Below are 27276 nucleotides of genomic sequence, written 5' to 3'. Positions count from 1 at the left end.
TTTTAATTTTCTAAAATACATTTTATTTACAAATTATATTTACAAATAAAAATACAGAAAGCAGGATGTTAATGAAGACAGCTGGGGTCACCTCAGACTGTTGTTGAGGTATTGGACGAACATGTTCGCTAGTCGCGCGGTATCCTCGACTGGGTGCATCTTGGTGTATGTGATGAACTGACGACGCTTGCCTATGTAACTCGACAGAGTTATCGCTCTTGTTAGCTCCATCTGGCCTTCTTAAGGAAATCAAACAACGGGACTTCTGGAGAGACATTCTCACTTTAAAACTGATATTGAATAAATTAATATTTACCACAGCCTGTATTAAATTTTGTTTGTTGTTAAATGTCTCACACAGCAACATTCCAGCTATATGGTGAAGTCTGTAAATAATCGAATCTGGTAAGGTGAGGTGAAATTGGGTTTTAGGTCGTGCTTGAGAATATGACAATGTGCATGCGTGTGTATGTGTATGTGCGGCTGCTTGTACTAGCCCAGACTGAAGCTGGTTTTATAGTGCTAGCCCACTGAGATACCATGCCACAGTAAAGCATGAATACCCCACTCAGACACATTATACTGACTCCAAGCAAACCAGTCCTTGTTGTACCCATTAATGCCAAGCGCCAGGCAGGGACCAACAAGTACCATATTTTAACGTCTTTTGGTATGACGCGGTCGGGGATCAAACCCGCGACCTTACCCTCTCCGGGTGGACTCTCTAACCACTACACCGTGGAGGCGGTTTAATCAAATCTTGACCAGACAATCCTGTGTTCGACAGCATGAGCATCGATCTACACAATTGGGAACCTATGACATGTGTCAACCAAGTCAGCGATCCCGTTAGTCACCTCTTACGACAAGCATGGGCTACTAAAGGTACATTCTAACCCGGACCTTCACGGGTAAATTCAAAAGAAAGGCTGTGTTAGTGATGTGTATATTTTCGTCAACAAACAGTTGCCTATTGTTAAAACGAACTCAGAGGGACCGCTTATTTTCGTTCGTTACAGCCATAGTTCGTTACACGCATTTTCGACTAAAATATACCGGAAGTGACGAGGACCCCCCAAACAGTTCGTTGATGAAGACCAATTCTAACCAGGATCTTCACGGGCTATAATTACATATGTTCTCAGGACGTCAATGGCTGGATTGGACTGTCTGGTCCAGGCTAGACTATGTACAGATTGATATATACATAGATATTTACTGTCATTGAGCATGAATATTGCTGGTAGTGGTGTTATTCAACAAGGAACAGATTACAAGCCACAGTCAGGCAGCAGAAATATTGTAGAGTGTGGCATTAAACATTCCACATCAACATCTGAAATAAATCTTGATGACTGACTGACTGACTGAGTTTGGTTTTACGCCGCTTTTAGCAATATTCCAGCAACATCATGGCAGGGGAGACCAGAAATGGGGATTCGAACCCGGGTCTTCAGCGCGACGAGCGAACGCTTTAACCACTAGGCTACCCCGCCGCCCCAAATCTTGATGATGTACAATAAGGATACTTTCTCTGTGGCTCCTGGAATGGTAATCTTGTCTCCAGGCAGACCCATCTTCTGTGCTTCCATTACCGCCTGAAAGTGAGGAACTTTCAATTAATCCCCAAGTGGGAAATATCTTCCTGTTATCAATACATTATGGTAACAAAATCCAAGAAAGCAGCCACTAGCCCCAAGACAAAAGCGAGTCAAATTTTCTCTGGTAAGCTATTCCATATATAAACATTGAAAATGAAAAGAATGCCCAAATTTCATAAGTAAGACAATTTCATAAGTCTTGAAATAAAGGTTCATGACAATAACCATTTTACCACAAGCTAAATTTGATAATAATAATTATTAATCTTATTTCTTTAGCTTTTTTCTTTTAATTAATATCATTATCGCTAAGTACAATCCATATTCAGTGACATTCTTTATTTTCCATTCATAAAGAGAAAAAAAAAGATATTTGCTACAACTTCAGTAATGTCACAATACTACTTCAGGCGAAGTTACTCAATAAAAGATGCCTCTTCATGTTTTGTTCTGTGATATTTTGTGTTGCCATGGTTACTCACAGTAAGTGTCTCCTGGGTGATGCGGTCCATCTCGTACAGGAAGTTGGTGGAGGAGAGAGGTTGCTGTAATAGTGAGTGAGTGAGTGTTTGAATTTGGTTAAACGTCACCTAAAACAGCAGGATTTTTACGTGATGCACAAATGTAGAGAATGGACGATGAAAACCCAAATTACAGCATCCGGATAAAAGCACAAGAATACTTAGGGCGAACCTACAGCATATCTTATCAAGAGTGGTTATCTGTGTGCATTATTTCACCCATCAGTTGTGACTACGGATTCATTTCGGGGGCAGAGTAAGTGAGCATGGTTTTATGCCACTTTTAGCAATATTCCAGCAATATCAGGCCGGGGTACACCAGAAGTGGGCTTCACACATTGTACCCATGTGGGGAAGCACTAGGCTACCCCTCTGCCCCTCCAGGGTCTGAAGTAATTACCTCAACGTACAGTACACTACACCATTTCAGTACTTTACAGAACCCTCATATTACCAGCAAGGACCTGTAAAATTTATTGACCATAGTCCCCACTCAAGGTAAATCCTAGAACAGTATTTTTAGTTAAATCCTGGAACAGTATTTTTAGTTACATCCTAGAACAGTATTTTAGTTAAATCCTAGAACAGTATTTTTAGTTAAATCCTAGAACAGTATTTTTAGTTACATCCTAGAACAGTATTTTTAGTTAAATCCTAGAACAGTATTTTTAGTTACATCCTAGAACAGTATTTTAGTTAAATCCTAGAACAGTATTTTTAGTTACATCCTAGAACAGTATTTTTAGTTAAATCCTAGAACAGTATTTTTAGTTACATCCTAGAACAGTATTTTAGTTAAATCCTAGAACAGTATTTTAGTTAAATCCTAGAACAGTATTTTTAGTTACATCCTAGAACAGTATTTTTAGTTAAATCCTAGAACAGTATTTTTAGTTACATCCTAGAACAGTATTTTAGTTAAATCCTAGAACAGTATTTTAGTTACATCCTAGAACAGTATTTTAGTTACATCCTAGAACAGTATTTTAGTTACATCCTAGAACAGTATTTTAGTTAAATCCTAGAACAGTATTTTTAGTTAAATCCTAGAACAGTATTTTAGTTAAATCCTAGAACAGTATTTTAGTTAAATCCTAGAACAGTATTTTTAGTTAAATCCTAGAACAGTATTTTTAGTTACATCCTAGAACAGTATTTTAGTTAAATCCTAGAACAGTATTTTTAGTTAAATCCTAGAACAGTATTTTTAGTTAAATCCTAGAACAGTATTTTTAGTTACATCCTAGAACAGTATTTTAGTTACATCCTAGAACAGTATTTAAGTTAAATCCTAGAACAGTATTTTTAGTTAAATCCTAGAACAGTATTTTTAGTTACATCCTAGAACAGTATTTTAGTTACATCCTAGAACAGTATTTTAGTTACATCCTAGAACAGTATTTTTAGTTACATCCTAGAACAGTATTTTAGTTAAATCCTAGAACAGTATTTTAGTTACATCCTAGAACAGTATTTTTAGTTAAATCCTAGAACAGTATTTTTAGTTAAATCCTAGGACAGTATTTTTAGTTACATCCTAGAACAGTATTTTTAGTTAAATCCTAGAACAGTATTTTTAGTTAAATCCTAGAACAGTATTTTTAGTTACATCTCAGTATCTCAGTATGATGCTGGATGAGTGAGTGAGTTTAGTTTACGCCGCACTCAGCAATATTCCAGCTATAAGGCGGCGGTCTGTAAATAATTGAGTCTGAATTAGACAATCCAGTGATCAACAGCACGAGCATCGATCTACGCAATTGGAATACGATGACATGTGTCAACCAACCGAGCCTGACCACTTGATCCCGTTAGCCGCCTCTTACGACAAGCATGGGTTACTGAAGATCAATTCTAACCCGGATCTTCACGGGTAGATGCTGGATGAAAGTCTGAGTTTGAATATAGGTTTGTCAGCACCATATCCAACCTGGACATGCTAAAAACCTAGGAAACCTGATGGTGGGTTTGTAATCTATGTTTATAGGTTTGTCCAACTGTACTGGTTATTATTGCAAAGTGTTTCATGTCTTAAGCGGCCTTCACTTTGAGAGTGTGAACATTCCAACAACTCACCACCAATTTCAGAGTTGTCAAACTGATGTTGATAACAGGGTCGGTCCTCTATTCTCACCAACTATTCCATCAACCTTTTGGTGTTGTCAAACTCGAAGTTTAATGTGTGAACAATTGTCAAACCCCGTGTTGTTCAGAAACAACCATTCAAGTAATCAACTTAACTTGTCACATGAAGTTTTACCGGTATGATCAACTCGACCTACAAAATGGCATCGTTCAAATGACATGAAAGCTTGACAACATGTGTTTGACAAGGAAAACATGAGTTTGATAACTTTTAAAATTCTAACAACATGTGTTGTCAAACTTAAGTTTGCCGTGTGAAGGCCACTTCTAAGACATGAAACACTTTGCAAAATTACCAGTACAGTTGGACAACCCAAAAACATAGGATTCAAACCCAGTACCAGGTTTGCTTTGTTTTCAGCATGCCCAAAGGATGTAAATGTCTGGAAACTAGAAGCCATACATGCATTAGTGATAATCCTTGGGGAGGGAGGTGTGATGATGCATGCATATTTGCACGCAAGGAATGAGTGCGCATTTGTGTGAGGGATGGAGGGTTACCAATGTCTGGACTTTCATGAGCTTGCTTCTACACCGATATTAACATCATGTTGTCCATTATCATCATGGCAGCAAGCACAAGAAATGGGGTGGGGGAACTAAACTCAGAATATTATTAAGTTTTCAACATGCCCCTGGTCCTGACAAACAGGGATAAACATCAGAGATTCAAACCCACAAATATAGCATCCTGGCATGACAGGGGAGACAACTCTGCTCAAGTGTGGTGCATTAACAAGTTGTACACCAGCAAGTCTCCGCCTAGCCTAGCACAAATAATTACTGGAGTGAGTGAGTGATAGGTGAAACGGCACGCCTTACCACGCACGGTATGGTACAGCACGATTATGGTACAAGGCCTTCGGTTCGGTCCGCTTCAGTTCGGTATATGAGATAAGATCATAATGCAGAAAAATTGACAAGAGCCAAAACTTACATTGTTGAATAACATGGGAAAAATAATCATAATCTTAGTTATTTTTGAATGAACAAAACTGTCATTTCATGACAAGATAGAAGAACTAAAGTATCATTGGAACCTTTGAAGCTCAAAACTGTGTGGCAAAATAGCAAGTAGCCAAGTATGATTAAAGTCACTAAAATCACATCAGCATTTACTGCTGTGAAATCACCAGTATGTCCCAGAAATTTTTCATGTTTAAAATAAACACACCAAAAAAACAATACACAAATCAGATCCTGTCGAATGTGACTCTGTTGATGACATATCACAGATAAATAAATTGAACAAATTAACTCAACACAGTTGTCATAAGACAGTTACAGTTTGTGTGACAGATCATTGTCCTTGCTCTAAATCATTGTCTATCCCTCGTTTCAGTCAGTTAAACAATAGAGATTTTCCACAGTCCCTGGGAAGAACTGCTACATAGTACTGCTATCTTGGCACATTTTAGAATTTTGTTTTATTCAGTTTTCAGATTCATTCAAAATATCTTTTAAATTTCACTCGGAAATGTATTTCTCCTTTCTGAAACAAATACGTTTTAGCTTGAGAATACTGCTTTCTCTTTTTATTGATCGTTAAATGTTCATTGTTCTGATATAGCTTGTAATGAGATTGCAGCAACAACAAACAAACATAAGTGTGAAGGGAAAGCCACCGGATCCATACTTACAGTCATCCCTCGTCTTAACTCCGGTCTATGGATGGCCCCCGAGTTATGAGACACCTACGTTATACATTACCCGGAATATAGGCCAAGTAAAAATGTATTTTCCATGGACATAATAGAACTGATATTTCGTGTCTTGTGCCCAGTCAAAACTATATCGTATTGTCGTGAGTTAAAACAAACTTTGTAAATGAAAATAAATATGTGTATAGGAAACCTGCAATCAAATTAAAACATCACCCAGAGCTCCAGATAAGATTTAGCTCATGTGGGTACTGTACCCACTGTATTCTTTTGGAGTGGGTATTATGAATGTTGAGTGGGTATTTCATTTCCGCTACCCACTGCTTTCAACATATGCTGCGTATTTCAGTCATTTTACTCACCTAAGTAGTAAGTAAGTTTACTAAGCAGGTATGTTCTGCCTTATGTCATACCTAATCAACACCAACTTAAATATAATGGAAATGATTTCATAACAAATCACTCATCCTATATACTAACAGTACAACTTGATAGCAATGGATGTCTTTTCATTACGCAAGCGATTTTTATAAATATGTTCCGTACGCATTTGTTTTAAACTTTTTGCACATCTAACATTTTAAATGCGTAATTGGTACGCAACAATTATTTTTCAATGCGTAATTTGAAATTTTCTATGCATATTTTACCCGGATACGCAGCTTATCTGGGCCTCTGTCACTCTACATGATAATTCAGTTGCCCTCCTGTTATTCAACTAAGCCAGATATAACAATCAGCTGTGTACTCATGTTTTGCTCCAGTCTACCGGTGATTCAGTTAAAAATGATATGAAAATATAACATCAAAGGATGTCTATTCCATTACCATAATAATTCATATCTCAAGTAGTTATTTGAACAGAGATAATATATATCGCTATGGCATTAGTATTATGCATGTTTTCTGCCAACATACTTAACATAAAAATTAACATACTACTGACTGACTGAGTTTGGTTTTACGCCGCTTTTAGCAATATTCCAGCAACATCACGGCGGGGGACACCAGAAATGGGCTTCAAACATTGTACCCATGTGGGGATTCAACGCTGGTCTTCGGTGACGGAATAGCCAACGCTTTTAACCACTAGGCTACCCCACCTACCAATTAACATACTAGGTTCAGCACTTTGGGTAACGAGCTGGATACATTTTACGTATGAGACAGTTTGACAAATCACCACTGACTTCCCAGCGCTATCTGCCACTTTGATCGTGAAAACAAAATGTTGGTAATTAATTGTGAAATATGACTTCAATGAGTCAATAACGTGGTCTTGGGGTCTGTGGATGACGGGCGGTAATCTGTTCGTGAGTGCTGAAAATAGTGTGGGAAATTGGTGCTAACGCGGGGCTAAAAGCGGACCCTTATGAACAAAGTAAGCGGAAGTGGTACGCATATAGATTGAGGGGATGCCATTTCACACACGCTTCTCGATGTTATTGTAAACAGTTTTAATGAATGAAAATGGGAAAAATTTAATCAAATAAAATGAAATCGAGGAAGATCGCTTTAATAATTGAGGTTTCTGACATCATACGCTTTGGATGGCAGTGTTTACCCAGCTTATAACGCGGTGTGTTGCATCACAGCAAACATCGTAAGTACTCGGCTGATGGCGTGTCTTTATGATAATGTTGACTTTATAAGTTATTACGATGTTTCTCATTGTTCGTCTAATTTGAAATAACTGAAAAAGAAACAGAACCCAGCTATAGCTACTGATCTGGTATCTGCAGTTTCTGTCTTGCTTGACTTTGCAAGTAGACAACTTGAGGCGATCTCAACTTACTCCCAGGAAAATAGCGGCCATCAAGCAAAAATTGCAAAGATTGTGACCAGATGATTTGATCTGTAGACAGTTTAGAAAAAGTTTAAAATGATTAATAAAATGACGGCAACGAAACCCGAAAAATACATAAGTTTTGGATTGCATTACGGTATACCTAACCAAAGGCAAAATACCGCGGTTCTACTAATACTGCGGTATACCGTTTCACCCCTAGTGAGTGAGTATGGTTTTACATCGCTTTTAGCAATATTCCAGCAATATATGGCAGCGGTCTGTAAATAATCGAGTCTGGACCAGACAATCCAGTGACCAACAGCAAGTCAGCAAGCCTGACCACCTGACCCCGTTAGTCTCCTCTTACAACAAGCATGGGTTACTGCAGATGAAATCGGATTTAAACACCAGAAAGTGGACTCCACACATTGTACCAATGTGGGGAATCGGTGTGACGAACCAACGCTTTAACCACTAGGCTACCCCACCACCCCAAATGATAAAGGAGTGAGCGAGTATGGGTTTACGCCGCTTTTAGCAATATTCCAGCAATATCACGGCGGGGGACACCAGAAATGGGCTTCACACATTGTACCAATGTGGGGAATCGAACCTGGGTCTTCAGCATGACGACTGAGTCTTTAATCACTAGGCTAGCCGACTGCCTCAAATATTTACTGAGAATCTCGCAATAAGATGGAAAGTGTCATGTGAAAATATCATGTGTGACCTACGTTAGACCTTAGACAAACAGAAATAGGCATTAAACATCTTAACCAGCAGCTAACAATTAATTAATTTTCTTTTTACAGCTGACATAAAACTGCTCAGAGTCAGTATGTTAAAATGTAACAACAGACAATGAGAATATACTGAACAAATCTTTGAAGGCCTTTAGAAGTGGATTGCATAAGAAAAGCAAGATTTATGGATGTCAACTTCTTTATTGTGAATAACACGACGTTTCGGACTGTATGCTTGCTCCTTCATCAGGTGAAGGATGAAGAAAATAAGATGAATGCAACTCAAAAGTCCAGTTACTAGGCAGTAAGATATTGGTTGTATACTAATGTTTTCAGTAATTTTCGTAAGAAAAACATGACATAACATGCTATACTTGGGATTGCTCTTTCTTAGTAAAGTACAAATTCTTGTACTTTTGTTGGGTGGAGCCCCATCCGGGATTCGAACTCACACCCTCAGAGTCAGGCACCTAATGGCCAGCACACAAAGTCATGACGCTCATGTAGATTATCGGTCGTACGTGGTCATATTTATAAAGCTTTTTAAAGATTGGTCTACAGGGCTCCATATAATTTTTCAACATCAGGAGTACGTACTCCTTATGTTTTCAATATAGGAGTACTGAATGGAATTAATGGAGTATCAGTAATCTTGTGTTTCGTTTCATATATGCACCACAACATTGCTACTCTTGTCTAAACATGTCAATAAACAAAAATACAATACTTTTCCAGATAAGTTCGTCTGAAAATGATTCTAAGACCGTACACCATTGCTGTGGTGCATATCTGCTACATTTTCTAAATTATTTCCTACCCTATCATGCATATTTTTTATCTGTACATACGCCGATACGGCCCATTTATCGGAGCCCTGTTGGTCTAGATTTGGTCAGGGATGCTTATAGCAATGTCCTTGATACTGTGAATAAAGCCAGCCAATAATCATTATTGTCAGTCTGAGAATGCCATGGCAACGCATCGACTGTGTTGACTGATTTGGGGTGGAGGCTTCCGGTCAAACAGCCTGGCAGATCTGGTCACCTGGGAGGTCATCATCCACCTGGACAACAAACAGAGGAGTGTCCCATCTCGTACTAGGGTTGGGGACTCAAACCTCATCACCAGTCCATCAAAGCTGGAACACACCATCAAGACGTGATACATTCATCACCTGCCCATCAAGACATGATACATTCATCACCTGCCCATCAAGACATGATACATTCATCACCAGCCCATCAAAGCTGGGAACACACCATCAAGACATGATACATTCATCACCTGCCCATCAAGACATGATACATTCATCACCTGCCCATCAAGACATGATACATTCATCACCTGCCCATCAAGACATGATACATTCATCACCTGCCCATCAAGACATGATACATTCATCACCAGCCCATCAAGACATGATACATTCATCACCTGCCCATCAAAGCTGGAACACACCATCAAGACATGATACATTCATCACCTGCCCATCAAGACATGATACATTCATCACCAGCCCATCAAAGCTGGAACACACCATCAAGACATGATACATTCATCACCTGCCCATCAAGACATGATACATTCATCACCAGCCCATCAAGACATGATACATCTATCACCTGCCCATCAAGACATGATACATTCATCACCAGCCCATCAAGACATGATACATTCATCACCAGCCCATCAAAGCTGGAACACACCATCAAGACATGATACATTCATCACCTGCCCATCAAGACATGATACATTCATCACCAGCCCATCAAGACATGATACATTCATCACCAGCCCATCAAAGCTGGAACACACCATCAAGACATGATACATTCATAACCAGCCCATCAAAGCTGGAACACACCATCAAGACATGATACATTCATCACCTGCCCATCAAGACATGATACATTCATCACCAGCCCATCAAGACATGATACATTCATCACCAGCCCATCAAAGCTGGAACACACCATCAAGACATGATACATTCATCACCAGCCCATCAAAGCTGGAACACACCATCAAGACATGATACATTCATCACCTGCCCATCAAGACATGATACATTCATCACCTGCCCATCAAGACATGATACATTCATCACCAGCCCATCAAAGCTGGAACACACCATCAAGACATGATACATTCATCACCTGCCCATCAAGACATGATACATTCATCACCTGCCCATCAAGACATGATACATTCATCACCTCCGCCCATCAAGACATGATACATTCATCACCTGCCCATCAAGACATGATACATTCATCACCAGCCCATCAAGACATGATACATTCATCACCTGCCCATCAAAGCTGGAAAGCACCATCAAGACATGATACATTCATCACCTGCCCATCAAGACATGATACATTCATCACCAGCCCATCAAAGCTGGAACACACCATCAAGACATGATACATTCATCACCAGCCCATCAAGACATGATACATTCATCACCTGCCCATCAAAGCTGGAAAGCACCATCAAGACATGATACATTCATCACCTGCCCATCAAGACATGATACATTCATCACCTGCCCATCAAGACATGATACATTCATCACCTGCCCATCAAAGCTGGAACACACCATCAAGACATGATACATTCATCACCTGCCCATCAAGACATGATACATTCATCACCAGCCCATCAAAGCTGGAACACACCATCAAGACATGATACATTCATCACCCGCCCATCAAGATATGATACATTCATCACCAGCCCATCAAGACATGATACATTCATCACCTGCCCATCAAGACATGATACATTCATCACCTGCCCATCAAGACATGATACATTCATCACCCTGCCCATCAAGACATGATACATTCATCACCAGCCCATCAAGACATGATACAATCATCACCTGCCCATCAAGACATGATACATTCATCACCAGCCCATCAAAGCTGGAACACACCATCAAGACATGATACATTCATCACCTGCCCATCAAGACATGATACATTCATCACCAGCCCATCAAAGCTGGAAAGCACCATCAAGACATGATACATTCATCACCAGCCCATCAAGACATGATACATTCATCACCAGCCCATCAAGACATGATACATTCATCACCTGCCCATCAAGACATGATACATTCATCAACAGCCCATCAAAGCTGGAACACACCATCAAGACATGATACATTCATCACCAGCCCATCAACACATGATACATTCATCACCTGCCCATCAAGACATGATACATTCATCACCTGCCCATCAAGACATGATACATTCATCACCAGCCCATCAAGACATGATACATTCATCACCAGCCCATCAAAGCTGGAACACACCATCAAGACATGATACATTCATCACCTGCCCATCAAGACATGATACATTCATCACCTGCCCATCAAGACATGATACATTCATCACCAGCCCATCAAGACATGATACATTCATCACCAGTCCATCAAAGCTGGAACACACCATCAAGACATGATACAGTCATCACCAGCCCATCAAGACATGATACATTCATCACCAGCCCATCAAGACATGATACATTCATCACCAGCCCATCAAGACATGATACATTCATCACCAGTCCATCAAAGCTGGAACACACCATCAAGACATGATACATTCATCACCTGAACATCAAGACATGATACATTCATCACCTGCCCATCAAGACATGATACATTCATCACCAGCCCATCAAAGCTGGAACACACCATCAAGACATGATACATTCATCACCTGCCCATCAAGACATGATACATTCATCACCAGCCCATCAAAGCTGGAAAGCACCATCAAGACATGATACATTCATCACCAGCCCATCAAGACATGATACATTCATCACCAGCCCATCAAGACATGATACATTCATCACCTGCCCATCAAGACATGATACATTCATCACCAGCCCATCAAAGCTGGAACACACCATCAAGACATGATACATTCATCACCTGCCCATCAAGACATGATACATTCATCACCAGCCCATCAAGACATGATACATTCATCACCCAGTCCATCAAAGCTGGAACACAACATCAAGACATGATACATTCATCACCAGCCCATCAAGACATGATACATTCATCACCAGCCCATCAAAGCTGGAACACACCATCAAGACATGATACATTCATCACCAGCCCATCAAGACATGATACATTCATCACCTGCCCATCAAGACATGATACATTCATCACCAGCCCATCAAAACGGAACACACCATCAAGACATGATACATTCATCACCAGCCCATCAAGACATGATACATTCATCACCTGCCCATCAAGACATGATACATTCATCACCAGCCCATCAAAGCTGGAACACAACATCAAGACATGATACATTCATCACCAGCCCATCAAGACATGATACATTCATCACCTGCCCATCAAGACATGATACATTCATCACCAGCCCATCAAGACATGATACATTTCATCACCAGTCCATCAAAGCTGGAACACACCATCAAGACATGATACATTCATCACCAGCCCATCAAGACATGATACATTCATCACCTGCCCATCAAGACATGATACATTCATCACCAGCCCATCAAAGCTGGAACACACCATCAAGACATGATACATTCATCACCTGCCCATCAAGACATGATACATTCATCACCAGTCCATCAAAGCTGGAACACAACATCAAGACATGATACATTCATCACCTGCCCATCAAGACATGATACATTCATCACCAGCCCATCAAGACATGATACATTCATCACCAGTCCATCAAAGCTGGAACACACCATCAAGACATGATACATTCATCACCTGCCCATCAAGACATGATACATTCATCACCAGCCCATCAAGACATGATACATTCATCACCAGCCCATCAAAGCTGGAACACACCATCAAGACATGATACATTCATCACTGCCCATCAAGACATGATACATTCATCACCATCCCATCAAAGCTGGAACACACCATCAAGACATGATACATTCATCACCTGCCCATCAAGACATGATACATTCATCACCTGCCCATCAAGACATGATAATTTCATCACCAGCCCATCAAAGCTGGAACACACCATCAAGACATGATACATTCATCACCTGCCCATCAAGACATGATACATTCATCACCAGCCCATCAAAGCTGGAACACACCATCAAGACATGATACATTCATCACCAGCCCATCAAGACATGATACATTCATCACCTGCCCATCAAGACGTGATACATTCATCACCAGCCCATCAAAGCTGGAACACACCATCAAGACATGATACATTCATCACCTGCCCATCAAGATATGATACATTCATCACCTGCCCATCAAGACATGATACATTCATCACCTCCGCCCATCAAAGCTGGAACACACCATCAAGACATGATACATTCATCACCTGCCCATCAAGACATGATACATTCATCACCAGTCCATCAAAGCTGGAACACACCATCAAGACATGATACATTCATCACCTGCCCATCAAGACATGATACATTCATCACCAGCCCATCAAGACATGATACATTCATCACCTGCCCATCAAGACATGATACATTCATCACCTGCCCATCAAGACATGATACATTCATCACCTGCCCATCAAGACATGATACATTCATCACCTGCCCATCAAGACATGATACATTCATCACCAGCCCATCAAAGCTGGAACACAACATCAAGACATGATACATTCATCACCTGCCCATCAAGACATGATACATTCATCACCAGCCCATCAAAGCTGGAACACACCATCAAGACATGATACATTCATCACCATCCCATCAAAGCTGGAACACACCATCAAGACATGATACATTCATCACCTGCCCATCAAGACATGATACATTCATCACCTGCCCATCAAGACATGATACATTCATCACCTGCCCATCAAGACATGATACATTCATCACCTGCCCATCAAGACATGATACATTCATCACCTGCCCATCAAGACATGATACACCATCACTCCTGCCCATCAAGACATGATGCGATTCATCACCAGCCCATCAAAGCTGGAACACAACATCAAGACATGATACATTCATCACCTGCCCATCAAGACATGATACATTCATCACCAGCCCATCAAAGCTGAACACACCATCAAGACGTGATACATTCATCACCTGCCCATCAAGACATGATACATTCATCACCAGCCCATCAAAGCTGGAACACAACATCAAGACATGATACATTCATCACCAGCCCATCAAGACATGATACATTCATCACCTGCCCATCAAGACATGATACATTCATCACCTGCCCATCAAAGCTGGAACACACCATCAAGACATGATACATTCATCACCTGCCCATCAAGACATGATACATTCATCACCTGCCCATCAAGACGGATACATTCATCACCAGCCCATCAAAGCTGGAACACACCATCAAGACATGATACATTCATCACCTGCCCATCAAGACGTGATACATTTCATCACCAGCCCCATCAAAGCTGGAACACACCATCAAGACATGATACATTCATCACCAGCCCATCAAAGCTGGAACACACCATCAAGACATGATACATTCATCACCTGCCCATCAAGACATGATACATTCATCACCAGCCCATCAAGACATGATACATTTCATCACCAGCCCATCAAAGCTGGAACACAACATCAAGACATGATACATTCATCACCTGCCCATCAAGACATGATACATTCATCACCTGCCCATCAAAGCTGGAACACACCATCAAGGGCGATGATACATTCATCACCTGCCCATCAAGACATGATACATTCATCACCTGCCCATCAAGACATGATACATTCATCACCTGCCCATCAAGACATGATACATTCATCACCAGCCCATCAAAGCTGGAACACACCATCAAGACATGATACATTCATCACCAGCCCATCAAGACATGATACATTCATCACCAGCCCATCAAAGCTGGAACACACCATCAAGACATGATACATTCATCACCAGCCCATCAATTTACATGATACATTTCATCACCAGCCCATCAAGACATGATACATTCATCACCTGCCCATCAAGACATGATACATTCATCACCTGCCCATCAAGACATGATACATTCATCACCTGCCCATCAAGACATGATACATTCATCACCAGCCCATCAAAGCTGGAACACACCATCAAGACATGATACATTCATCACCAGCCCATCAAAGCTGGAACACACCATCAAGACATGATACATTCATCACCAGCCCATCAAGACATGATACATTTCATCACCTGCCCATCAAGACATGATACATTCATCACCTGCCCATCAAGACATGATACATTCATCACCTGCCCATCAAGACATGATACATTCATCACCTGCCCATCAAGACATGATACATTCATCACCTGCCCATCAAGACATGATACATTCATCACCTGCCCATCAAGACATGATACATTCATCACAAGCCCATCAAAGGCTGGAACACACCATCAAGACATGATACATTCATCACCAGCCCATCAAAGCTGGAACACACCATCAAGACATGATACATTCATCACCTGCCCATCAAGACATGATACATTCATCACCCTGCCCATCAAGACATGATACATTCATCACCTGCCCATCAAGACATGATACATTCATCACCTGCCCATCAAGACATGATACATTCATCACCTGCCCATCAAGACATGATACATTCATCACCAGCCCATCAAAGCTGGAACACAACATCAAGACATGATACATTCATCACCTGCCCATCAAGACATGATACATTCATCACCAGCCCATCAAAGCTGGAACACACCATCAAGACATGATACATTCATCACCAGCCCATCAAAGCTGGAACACACCATCAAGACATGATACATTCATCACCTGCCCATCAAAACATGATACATTCATCACCTGCCCATCAAGACATGATACATTCATCACCTGCCCATCAAGACATGATACATTCATCACCTGCCCATCAAGACATGATACATTCATCACCTGCCCATCAAGACATGATACATTCATCACCGCCCATCAAGACATGATACATTCATCACCAGCCCATCAAAGCTGGAACACAACATCAAGACATGATACATTCATCACCAGCCCATCAAGACATGATACATTCATCACCAGCCCATCAAAGCTGGAACACAACATCAAGACATGATACATTCATCACCTGCCCATCAAGACATGATACATTCATCACCAGCCCATCAAAGCTGGAACACAACATCAAGACATGATACATTCATCACCAGCCCATCAAGACATGATACATTCATCACCTGCCCATCAAGACATGATACATTCATCACCTGCCCATCAAAGCTGGAACACACCATCAAGACATGATACATTCATCACCTGCCCATCAAGACATGATACATTCATCACCAGCCCATCAAAGCTGTAACACACCATCAAGACATGATACATTCATCACCAGCCCATCAAGACATGATACATTCATCACCAGCCCATCAAAGCTGGAACACACCATCAAGACATGATACATTCATCACCAGCCCATCAAGACATGATACATTCATCACCAGCCCATCAAGACATGATACATTCATCACCTGCCCATCAAGACATGATACATTCATCACCTGCCCATCAAGACATGATACATTCATCACCTGCCCATCAAGACATGATACATTCATCACCAGCCCATCAAAGCTGGAACACACCATCAAGACATGATACATTCATCACCAGCCCATCAAAGCTGGAACACACCATCAAGACATGATACATTCATCACCAGCCCATCAAGACATGATACATTCATCACCTGCCCATCAAGACATGATACATTCATCACCTGCCCATCAAGACATGATACATTCATCACCTGCCCATCAAGACATGATACATTCATCACCTGCCCATCAAGACATGATACATTCATCACCCGCCCATCAAGACATGATACATTCATCACCTGCCCATCAAGACATGATACATTCATCACTGTTGCCCATCAAAGCTGAACACACCATCAAGACATGATACATTCATCACCAGCCCATCAAGACATGATACATTCATCACCTGCCCATCAAGACATGATACATTCATCACCCGCCCATCAAGACATGATACATTCATCACCTGCCCATCAAGACATGATACATTCATCACCTGCCCATCAAGACATGATACATTCATCACCTGCCCATCAAGACATGATACATTCATCACCAGCCCATCAAAGCTGGAACACACCATCAAGACATGATACATTCATCACCAGCCCATCAAAGCTGGAACACACCATCAAGACATGATACATTCATCACCTGCCCATCAAGACATGATATTCATCACCTGCCCATCAAGACATGATACATTCATCACCTGCCCATCAAGACATGATACATTCATCACCTGCCCATCAAGACATGATACATTCATCACCTGCCCATCAAGATTATGATATATTCATCACTGTCCCATCAAAGCTGGAACACAACATCAAGACATGATACATTCATCACCTCGCCCATCAAGACATGATACATTCATCACCAGCCCATCAAAGCTGGAACACAACATCAAGACATGATACATTCATCAATTCGCCCATCAAGACATGATACATTCATCACCAGCCCATCAAAGCTGGAACACAACATCAAGACATGATACATTCATCACCAGCCCATCAAGACATGATACATCTATCACCTGCCCATCAAGACATGATACATTCATCACCCGCCCATCAAAGCTGGAACACACCATCAAGACATGATACATCTCATCACCAGCCCATCAAGACATGATACATTCATCACCTGCCCATCAAGACGATACATTCATCACCAGCCCATCAAAGCTGGAACACACCATCAAGACATGATACATCTATCACCTGCCCATCAAGACATGATACATTCATCACCAGCCCATCAAAGCTGGAACACACCATCAAGACATGATACATTCATCACCAGCCCATCAAAGCTGGAACACACCATCAAGACATGATACATTCATCACCTGCCCATCAAGACATGATACATTCATCACCAGCCCATCAAGACATGATACATTCATCACCAGCCCATCAAAGCTGAACACAACATCAAGACATGATACATTCCATCACCCGCCCATCAAGACATGATACATTCATCACCTGCCCATCAAAGCTGGAACACACCATCAAGACGCGATACATTCATCACCTGCCCATCAAGACATGATACATTCATCACCTGCCCATCAAGACATGATACATTCATCACCTGCCCCATCAAGACATGATACATTCATCACCAGCCCATGAAAGCTGGAACACACCATCAAGACATGATACATTCATCACCAGCCCATCAAGACATGATACATTCATCTATCACCAGCCCATCAAAGCTGGAACACACCATCAAGACATGATACATTCATCACCTGCCCATCAAAGCTGGAACACACCATCAAGACATGATACATTCATCACTCCGCCCATCAAGACATGATACATTCATCAATTCGCCCATCAAGACATGATACATTCATCACCAGCCCATCAAAGCTGAACACACCATCAAGACATGATACATTCATCACCAGCCCATCAAGACATGATACATTCATCACCTGCCCATCAAAGCTGGAACACACCATCAAGACATGATACATTCATCACCCGCCCATCAAGACATGATACATTCATCACCTGCCCATCAAAGCTGGAACACACCATCAAGACATGATACATTCATCACCTGCCCATCAAGACATGATACATTCATCACCAGCCCATCAAGACATGATACATTCATCACCTGCCCATCAAGACATGATACATTCATCACCCGCCCATCAAGACATGATACATTCATCACCAACAGCCCATCAAGACATGATACATTCATCACCTGCCCATCAAGACATGATACATTCATCACCTGCCCATCAAGACGTTGATACATTCATCACCAGTCCATCAAAGCTGGAACACACCATCAAGACATGATACATTCATCACCTGCCCATCAAAGCTGGAACACACCATCAAGACATGATACATTCATCACCTGCCCATCAAGACATGATACATTCATCACCAGCCCATCAAGACATGATACATTCATCACCTGCCCATCAAGACATGATACATTCATCACCAGCCCATCAAAGCTGGAACACACCATCAAGACATGATACATTCATCACCCGCCCATCAAGACATGATACATCCATCACCTGACCATCGAGACATGATACATTCATCACCTGCCCATCAAGACATGATACATTCATCACCAGCTTTTAAATACAAGCATTTCTGGTGTTCCCGAAAAATGGGTTTCACATTGAACCCCCATAGGGAATCGAACAAAGGTCTTTATGATGGGTGAACACTTTAACCACTAAGCTACCCCACTACCCCTCAGGACCAATGGAACTTTCAGTACCTATGCTTCCTGCATGACTTTACACAATCACTTCAGACATTGGCATTTGATCTATATACAAAACATGTGTGTGTGTGTGTGTGATCTGTTGGCTTTTGTTGGTCTCAATATTTAATATACCATTTATATCATGGCAGGCTGATAAAATAAAAAATCTGGGTAACACAAATGATTTGATTTGTGTACAATATTTACTGACACCACTAACCATGAAAGGTTTGATTACACTGATGAGTTGGTCTGTTGTTTAACGCCGCACTCAGCAATATTCCATCTATATGGCAGGTGTCTGTAAATAATTAAGTCTGGACCAGACAATCCAGTGATCAATGACATGAACATCAATATACGCAAGAGGGATACTAAAAGATGGCATGTGTCAGCCAAGTCACCCGATCCCATTAGTCGCCTCTCCAGATACGACAAACCTGGGTTACTGAAGGTCAATTTTAACAGTGTAAGAATCAAGGAGACTCACATTTCCTGGGTGTATCTGTCTGGCTCATTCCTCTGCAGATTGAACTCTGACGCACGATCCGAACTGATATCACAGAATATCTGAAAATGAATCTTATTTAGATTTTGACTCTCAACAACATGTAGGATGAATAACAACTCTGTTTTTATGTTGCAGAACCATTGGTACATTTTCTGTTAAATTTGACATGAGTGAGTGAGTTAGTTCAGTTTTTACCGCTTTTAACCATATTTCAGCAATATCACGCAGGGGACACCAGAAATGGGCTTCACACATTGTACCCATGTGGGAATCAAAACCGGTATTCGCGACGAGCAAACGCTTTAACCACTAGGCTACCCTAATCCCAAATTTGACATGATGTGAAGAAATATAGATACTACTGTAAAGTTTTGGGATTTTATTGGGGGTTTTTCTGCCGCGACTCAGCTAATGCCAATCAAACAGAACAGATCACACCCAGCAATAGTACAAATGTAGGTAAGTAAATAATCAATTTTGGACAGGACAAACCAATGAGCTACATCATGAGCATTCAACAACCAAAAGAAACACATTGACCTGTATCAGCCAAGTCAGTGAGTCTGACCACCCGACACCGCTGGTCAATTTGTATGCCTTCATTATCTCAACAATGCATTGGTGGGAATAACAAAATGAAAATTAATGCTAAATAATTCAATACAAAATAAATATTTGCTAGCTTTCCCTATAGACACGTGATGTGTAATGTGTACTTTGAAACATCATTTATGGGTTTTACTAATTATTTTTTGCTCATATTTACATGAAGGAAACAAAGAAAGAAATTTTAAATTTTATGAAACTTCTGTTTCTCTTCATGACTGACACAATATATATGTATGCATATCAACTAGTGTTGGGAATTGGTTGAAATCTCACAATTGATGAGTGATTCATTACCAACAAACAATCATCAAAAAAAAATTGGTTAGCCATATTTCAGATTTTCCTATTCAGGTCGTTATTGCAGATATGTAAAATATGATGCAACTTGCTACTTTAAAGTGATGACTAATATATCATGAACATAAACTTCCCGAGCTTCAAAAATATATTCAGTCATGGCTTTTCAGTTAGTGAAGTGAGTTTTAAACACGTTTTCAGGCCCTGACAACTTCTAATGATATGTTCCATTGTCAAGTATTTCAAAGACTACAACAGCAGTTCCAAAATCGCTTATGTTCGATTATGAGAACATGTGATCGATTGCTTGGTCGCTTGGTTACTGCTACCAGTCTTCGACATTTCAATTAATCGGAACACCACTAATATCAGCACTAAGCTATTGACTCGTGCCACAGACATTTACATTTTAAGATCACCATTGATAGGATGAATAATGCAAAGGCACAACATCCTCCATTAAACATTAAATGGTTAAGTATAGTTCACACTTTGCAATGCGCTGATTCAATGCAGGAATTTCTTTATCTATGTACGTGATAAAATGACGAATAATGTTATAAATAAGAAAGTAAGAAAGTTTATGGATAACAACTTCTTTATTATATATGATGCTGACGCTTCAGTATGGATTCTTATACCGTTGTCAAGCAAGAGTGAAGTACTACAGCACAGAACAGACTTATATACATGAACAGGATTAAGTAATAACAACATGTAGGACTGAATGAGGGGATTAACAATAACAACAAGGCACGGTGGCAATAATGTAGTGACAATAGGAAGCCAAAGGTGGTGGAGGTAAAACAAAATATACATGCTGATGAGATTAATTATGATGGCTGAGGTGCTCTAATCTGTTGTTTTATGAGATCATTGTATGCAGAAGGGATGAGATATCCTTGGTCTCTGTTGATTGAGGGCCACCGTGCCTTGTTGTTATTGTTAATCCCCTCATTCAGTCCCTACATGTTGTTATTACTTAATCCCTGTTCATGTATATAAGTCTGTTCTGTGCTGTAGTACTTCACTCTTGCTTGACAACGGTATAAGAACCCATACCGAGACGTCGCATCATATATAATAAAGAAGTTGTTATCCATAAACTTTCTTACTTTCTTATTAGTCACCAACTTCTAAATGCCAATCAAACAGATCAATGTTATAAATATTTAATTAATAAAAGGTGTCAAACAGGATCGGGTGGTCAGGCTCGCTGATTTCACTGACACATGTTATACTATCCCAATTGCGCAGACCGATGCTCATGCTGTTGATCACTGGATTGTCTGATCCAGACTCGGTTATTTACAGACTGCTGACAGCCGAATATTGCTGAGTGTGGCATTAAACAACAAAACAACAAACCAATCCTTTTAATTCAGTGCTCATGATGTTAATCACTGGATTGTCTGGTCTCATTATTTACACACAACCATCATACAGCTAGAAAATTGCTGAGTAGCACTAGGCAACAAACAAACAAACAACAACCTTTTTCAAAATGTTGTGCAGGGCTCCAGATAAGGGCTGTATCAGCCGCATGTAATGGCTAAAAAAATATGCACTGATACGGTAGGAAATATTTTAGAAAAATGTAGCAGATATGCACCACAGCAATGGTGTAATGGTCTTAGAATCATTTTCAGACGTATTTTATTTGAAAAAGTATTGTTTTATTGTTTATTGACCTGTTTACACAATCACGAGTAGCAATGTTGTGGCATTGTACATATATAAAAGGTCGAAAACACACGATTACTATTGATTATTGGGACTCCATTAAATTCCATTCAGTACTCTAAATGTACTCTTACGTTTTTCCAGTACTCCTATATTGAAAACATAAGGAGTACGTACTCCTGGTGTTTAAAGATTATCTGGAGCCCTGGTTGTGTCATCAATTGTTATTTATGAAATTGAACATGTTTTCGTTTCACTTACAACACAATGGGGTGTGTGGCAGGCCTTTGTTACACAGAACAACTCATAGCGGAAACCTGAAAGATCAAACAACAACATTCAAGAAAAAACATCTTGGGCAAACAAAATCGAAACATTTCTCACAATGTATTTTAACATGTTAAGTGAGAGAAACAAGCAAATGCTGAATGGCCAGCGGATTCTACAAATCTCACAAGGACAAGTGACCCAATCCTCTGACCATCCATAATCAAAATCTACACGAAAGAGTTAGGTCCCTTTAGTATGTCAGGATCATCTTTTTGTGGGTTCAATTATTTTCATTCTTGCTTGATGCATAAACACACAACTTAAAATACCATAATTGAAACCAGTGGAAAAATCATCTCAAAACACCAAAACAGAATATGACTTTTCTTTGTCTGATTGTCAGACTGTCTCAGCCTACCTTTTATGTAATTCAAGGAGTCAAGAATGACTACATCTTCTTTGTTCAGTAACCTGAAAAGACAAAAATGTGTCTGGACTGAATCACAAGTGTCATCCCTGAATATCTCTATAATACTACTCACACTTTGCTAAGGATCACAAAAATTCACAACTTTACTTAAACACAGATTTACAATTTGAAATTGTATCCATTTAAAACTGGATAAATGACAATATGGTAACCCCTCTTTAGGCAAATAGTCACTTTAATCTAACCTTATGCACTTTCGATACATGAGTAACCATAAAAATGGTTTTCATGGCAACCATTTTGCAAATAATGGAACGAGTCATCGACAAGGACACAACGTGTTAATAGAAGGTTTGGAACCCACAAGATACAATGACATACTGAAACCTAGGATCCTTGCTTACAATAAGCCTACATATTTAAACCAAATTTGACCCCACATCATAGTTTTCTGTTGAATCCATGATTTGATCCTTAGCAAAGTGTGAACAGTATATCATGATTATGATGTCTATACCATGGACCTCTTCATCACCATACCCGTTATTGGGCTGTGGGGTATCCTATGGTTAATGGCACAATGTGTGAAACCCATTTATGGTGTTCCCCACCGTGATATTGCTGGAATATTGCTAAAAGCGGAGTAAAACCCAACTCACTCACTCACTCACTCTTAGACGTATCACTATGGGAGGTAGTTGATTCACCCATCTAAGGTTGTTGCAAGAGTTACGTCCCTTGAGTGCACCAGAAACCTATGATCAAGGGTTCAAATCCAGGTTTGCCTCAAATACATTTTTTAGGATTTTCAGCACCAAACCCTTGCTCATGGGTTTCAGAAAGGATAAAATTCTGAAACCTGCCTCACTTCAGGTTTCAAGCCTCCAACATCAAGCTGACACACCATTATCAAATTTCCAGTGAATTATTTCTCACCAAGCTCACTCACTCATCATGCTCAAGCTTGCTCGTGAACTTGAAACACACAACTAATCAAAATGCCTCTTATAAAGTTTAATTCAATTGAAAAACAATCATACCATAACGCTGTGATAAAATTGAGTTTAGTTTTACGCAGCATTTAGCCATATACCAGCTATATCACGACAGGAACACCAGAAATGGGCTTGACACATTGTACCTGTAGTGTTTGCCAGGGCAGGGTTCCTCACATGCACAGATAAGAGACACGACTTGACAGTCCCATACTTTATTCCTGACTACCCATACACGCCATGGCGCTTCCGGTCACACAGATCATACTAGCGACACAACTAATTATCACCAGTACACTACATTCCCTCTTTTCCTTAAGATTAAAATAATTTACTTATCCTGTATATTAAAATGAGACTGACACTTCTTTTTTTTCTACATTTAGTGACTAAAAATATATATAAAACATCACAGTAAATACTTCTCATGTTGCTTCACCTTTCCACACTACAGTACCCATGTTGGGAATCAAACCTAGGAACACTCTAACCACAAGGCTACCCCCACCACTCCAAAAAATAATTCCTGATTTGATTGAAAGGACATTTATTTTGTGGCATATTTATCACATAAATGGCACAGGCAACACCTGTAACTGCCACAACATGAACTCGCCCTGCTTTTGTCAAATGATTAAATATTATTTGCACCCACCTCTGAGCTGTTGACTTTAGCGAGCCCCGTACTTCCTTCTCTCGTCTGGAATCTGTGAGCACAATATCAACGTGTTGTCATATTAATCACACAACAGAAATATTCACGGTTAGTCTTTGAAAGTGCTAAATACAACCATTTTCAGTATTCATTTCAGTAGAATGAATGACATTTCTTGAAAATGTCAATGCACTTTACCTGCGTAAACAGCATTTCTCTCAACGTCATTGTTATGGTCGCTTACATACATGAATTTTCCTGTTCGGAAAATTTGCTTCTATGTGTTTCTTTAGTTCGTTTGCTCGCTTAGTTTTGCCACTCGATGGAAAACCACACAAAAACTACTAAAGGCATGATGACAACAGCCTGGTTCCCTGGGTCCGTTGCGCCTGCGCTACGCTCCGACACTGAGCCCCAAGTTCAAGGCTGTCTAGTGTGTTTCGGCTCGTAATTTCCGGTGACCATTGTTTACAGTGGATACAGCAAAATCGACATGGTCGATCCAGGCTCATATTTTGCCGATTAAGTGACTAGTGGCAGGTTGGTCAGCATGCAACAGGAGAACAGCCTACGACCGATATTAATTATGGTGCACTGGCATGTCACTGTAGATAGCAAAGAAGGAAAATAATTGTGGTCTGAGAACCACAGCATGGCGGCCGGGACACAAGGAAAACCAACATGGCGGACAAGGTACGTTAACATGGGGAAACGCTAGAACGGGTGGTTAGAATTTTTCATAGCATTTTCATTACTACAGTTGCAATGTATGAGTTTCGAGAAGAAAGTCCATATTTTTTGGGGTGGAGGAAAGCAGTATTTAAGCTGATTCGAGACACGAAAATCGTCGTCACACCCACAAAATGTAAACAATGACACGCACCCCATTTCAACAGCAATATTTGAGTTAATATTTCGTGTCAGCTCGGTTTGGACACGAAATCGTTTCATAAGACATCGAAGAGAACGACCCAAAACCATAAAACATCGATAGAATCTTTAGTTTAGAAAATTTCAGCACACTAATGTCGCCGTTTTGCCCAATGTACGCGTTGTTTCAGATAGGTTTTGATACGTACACCCAGCCATGTGCAGTTGTACAAAAAACTTGACAGCAGTACTGATCAATATGTTTTGTCAGTCTTTTCACAATTATTGCAAACCTGACAAAGAAAACCGGACACCATCGTTTATAGCAGCACCACCAGGCCTTTCTGATCATGGCTATATCAAGAAAAGGCCTCGGGGGTCTCCAACAGGTCATACACCTTATTCTAAGAGTAAGATGAAGGTAAGTAATACTAATTAGCTAATATCAGTGAATTGATCGTGATTAAAATAGCTTATGAACATCTTATGGTGAAGAAAGTGCATATTTAATCAGCTGATAAACCAGTAATTTATTTACATTTAATTGATTTCAGCATTTCTTGTGCATGAATTCTCAAGCGTCATCATGCTCGGTGCATATCTTTGCAGAAACCCCAGGCAGAACATGGCCTCTCCACCAAGTCAAAATGGAGCGATGAAGAAATTAATGTCCTTCAGAAGCAAGCTGAACAAACCTCAGACCTTTCCACATCATTTTGGCAGAAGTGTGCCACGCTTCTAAGTTCCAAATTTGGGACAAACAGGACAAGTGAGTTCTTGCATTGTATTTTTGAATTTATTATAATGACAACTTAAGTTAAAGGTTCAAATTGTGTGTGCTTTTTCCAACAGTTGTGGTAGTAAAATCACATGTTATTAAGATGTTTATTTATTCATGATACTGCTATTGGTAAGCAAATCAATTTGAATGACAGTTTTAAAAGATACAATCATCCATGCTTTTCCATGATGACAGTAACAGTTTATTCTTTACTCTTCCAGGTATGTCATATCGTCTTCGATATCAGCGTTTAACTGCCAGTCAAGAAGAGTCAGGTGTCAACAGCCCCTAGTAACGACTAC

The 27276-nt window shown here is 40.3% G+C and overlaps 1 protein-coding gene and 1 pseudogene across 2 annotated transcripts; one reads left to right on the top strand and one right to left on the bottom strand.

Annotated features, from left to right (window-relative positions):
- On the bottom strand, positions 1-26006 carry LOC124276803 (annotated as a pseudogene).
- LOC124276802 lies at positions 25861-27276 on the top strand. 2 transcript variants are annotated; one of them, XM_046712459.1, is made up of 3 exons: positions 25861-26016; positions 26803-26962; positions 27196-27276. In XM_046712459.1, the coding sequence occupies exons 1-3, from the start codon at positions 26005-26007 to the stop codon at positions 27264-27266; spliced, it is 243 nt and encodes an 80-aa protein (XP_046568415.1). In that variant the 5' UTR covers positions 25861-26004; the 3' UTR covers positions 27267-27276. The 2 variants fall into 2 exon arrangements, with proteins under 2 accessions (XP_046568415.1, XP_046568414.1); XM_046712458.1 differs by lacking the exon at positions 25861-26016 and adding an exon at positions 26368-26614.

Source organism: Haliotis rubra, unplaced genomic scaffold (assembly GCF_003918875.1).
Source record: "Haliotis rubra isolate DU_JTF1 unplaced genomic scaffold, ASM391887v1 Scf2130, whole genome shotgun sequence".
NCBI lineage: Eukaryota > Metazoa > Mollusca > Gastropoda > Lepetellida > Haliotidae > Haliotis > Haliotis rubra.
Note: the sequence above shows the minus strand (reverse complement) of the source record. Positions and strands in the feature narration are given on the sequence as shown.

Coding starts and splice junctions, on each gene's coding strand:
- LOC124276802 (XM_046712458.1), top strand. CDS start 26,411: ATGTGCAGTTGTACAAAAAACTTGACAGCAGTACTGATCAATATGTTT. Junction 26,615..26,802: donor ATTCTAAGAGTAAGATGAAG/GTAAGTAATACT, acceptor ATATCTTTGCAG/AAACCCCAGGCAGAACATGG. Junction 26,963..27,195: donor ATTTGGGACAAACAGGACAA/GTGAGTTCTTGC, acceptor TTACTCTTCCAG/GTATGTCATATCGTCTTCGA.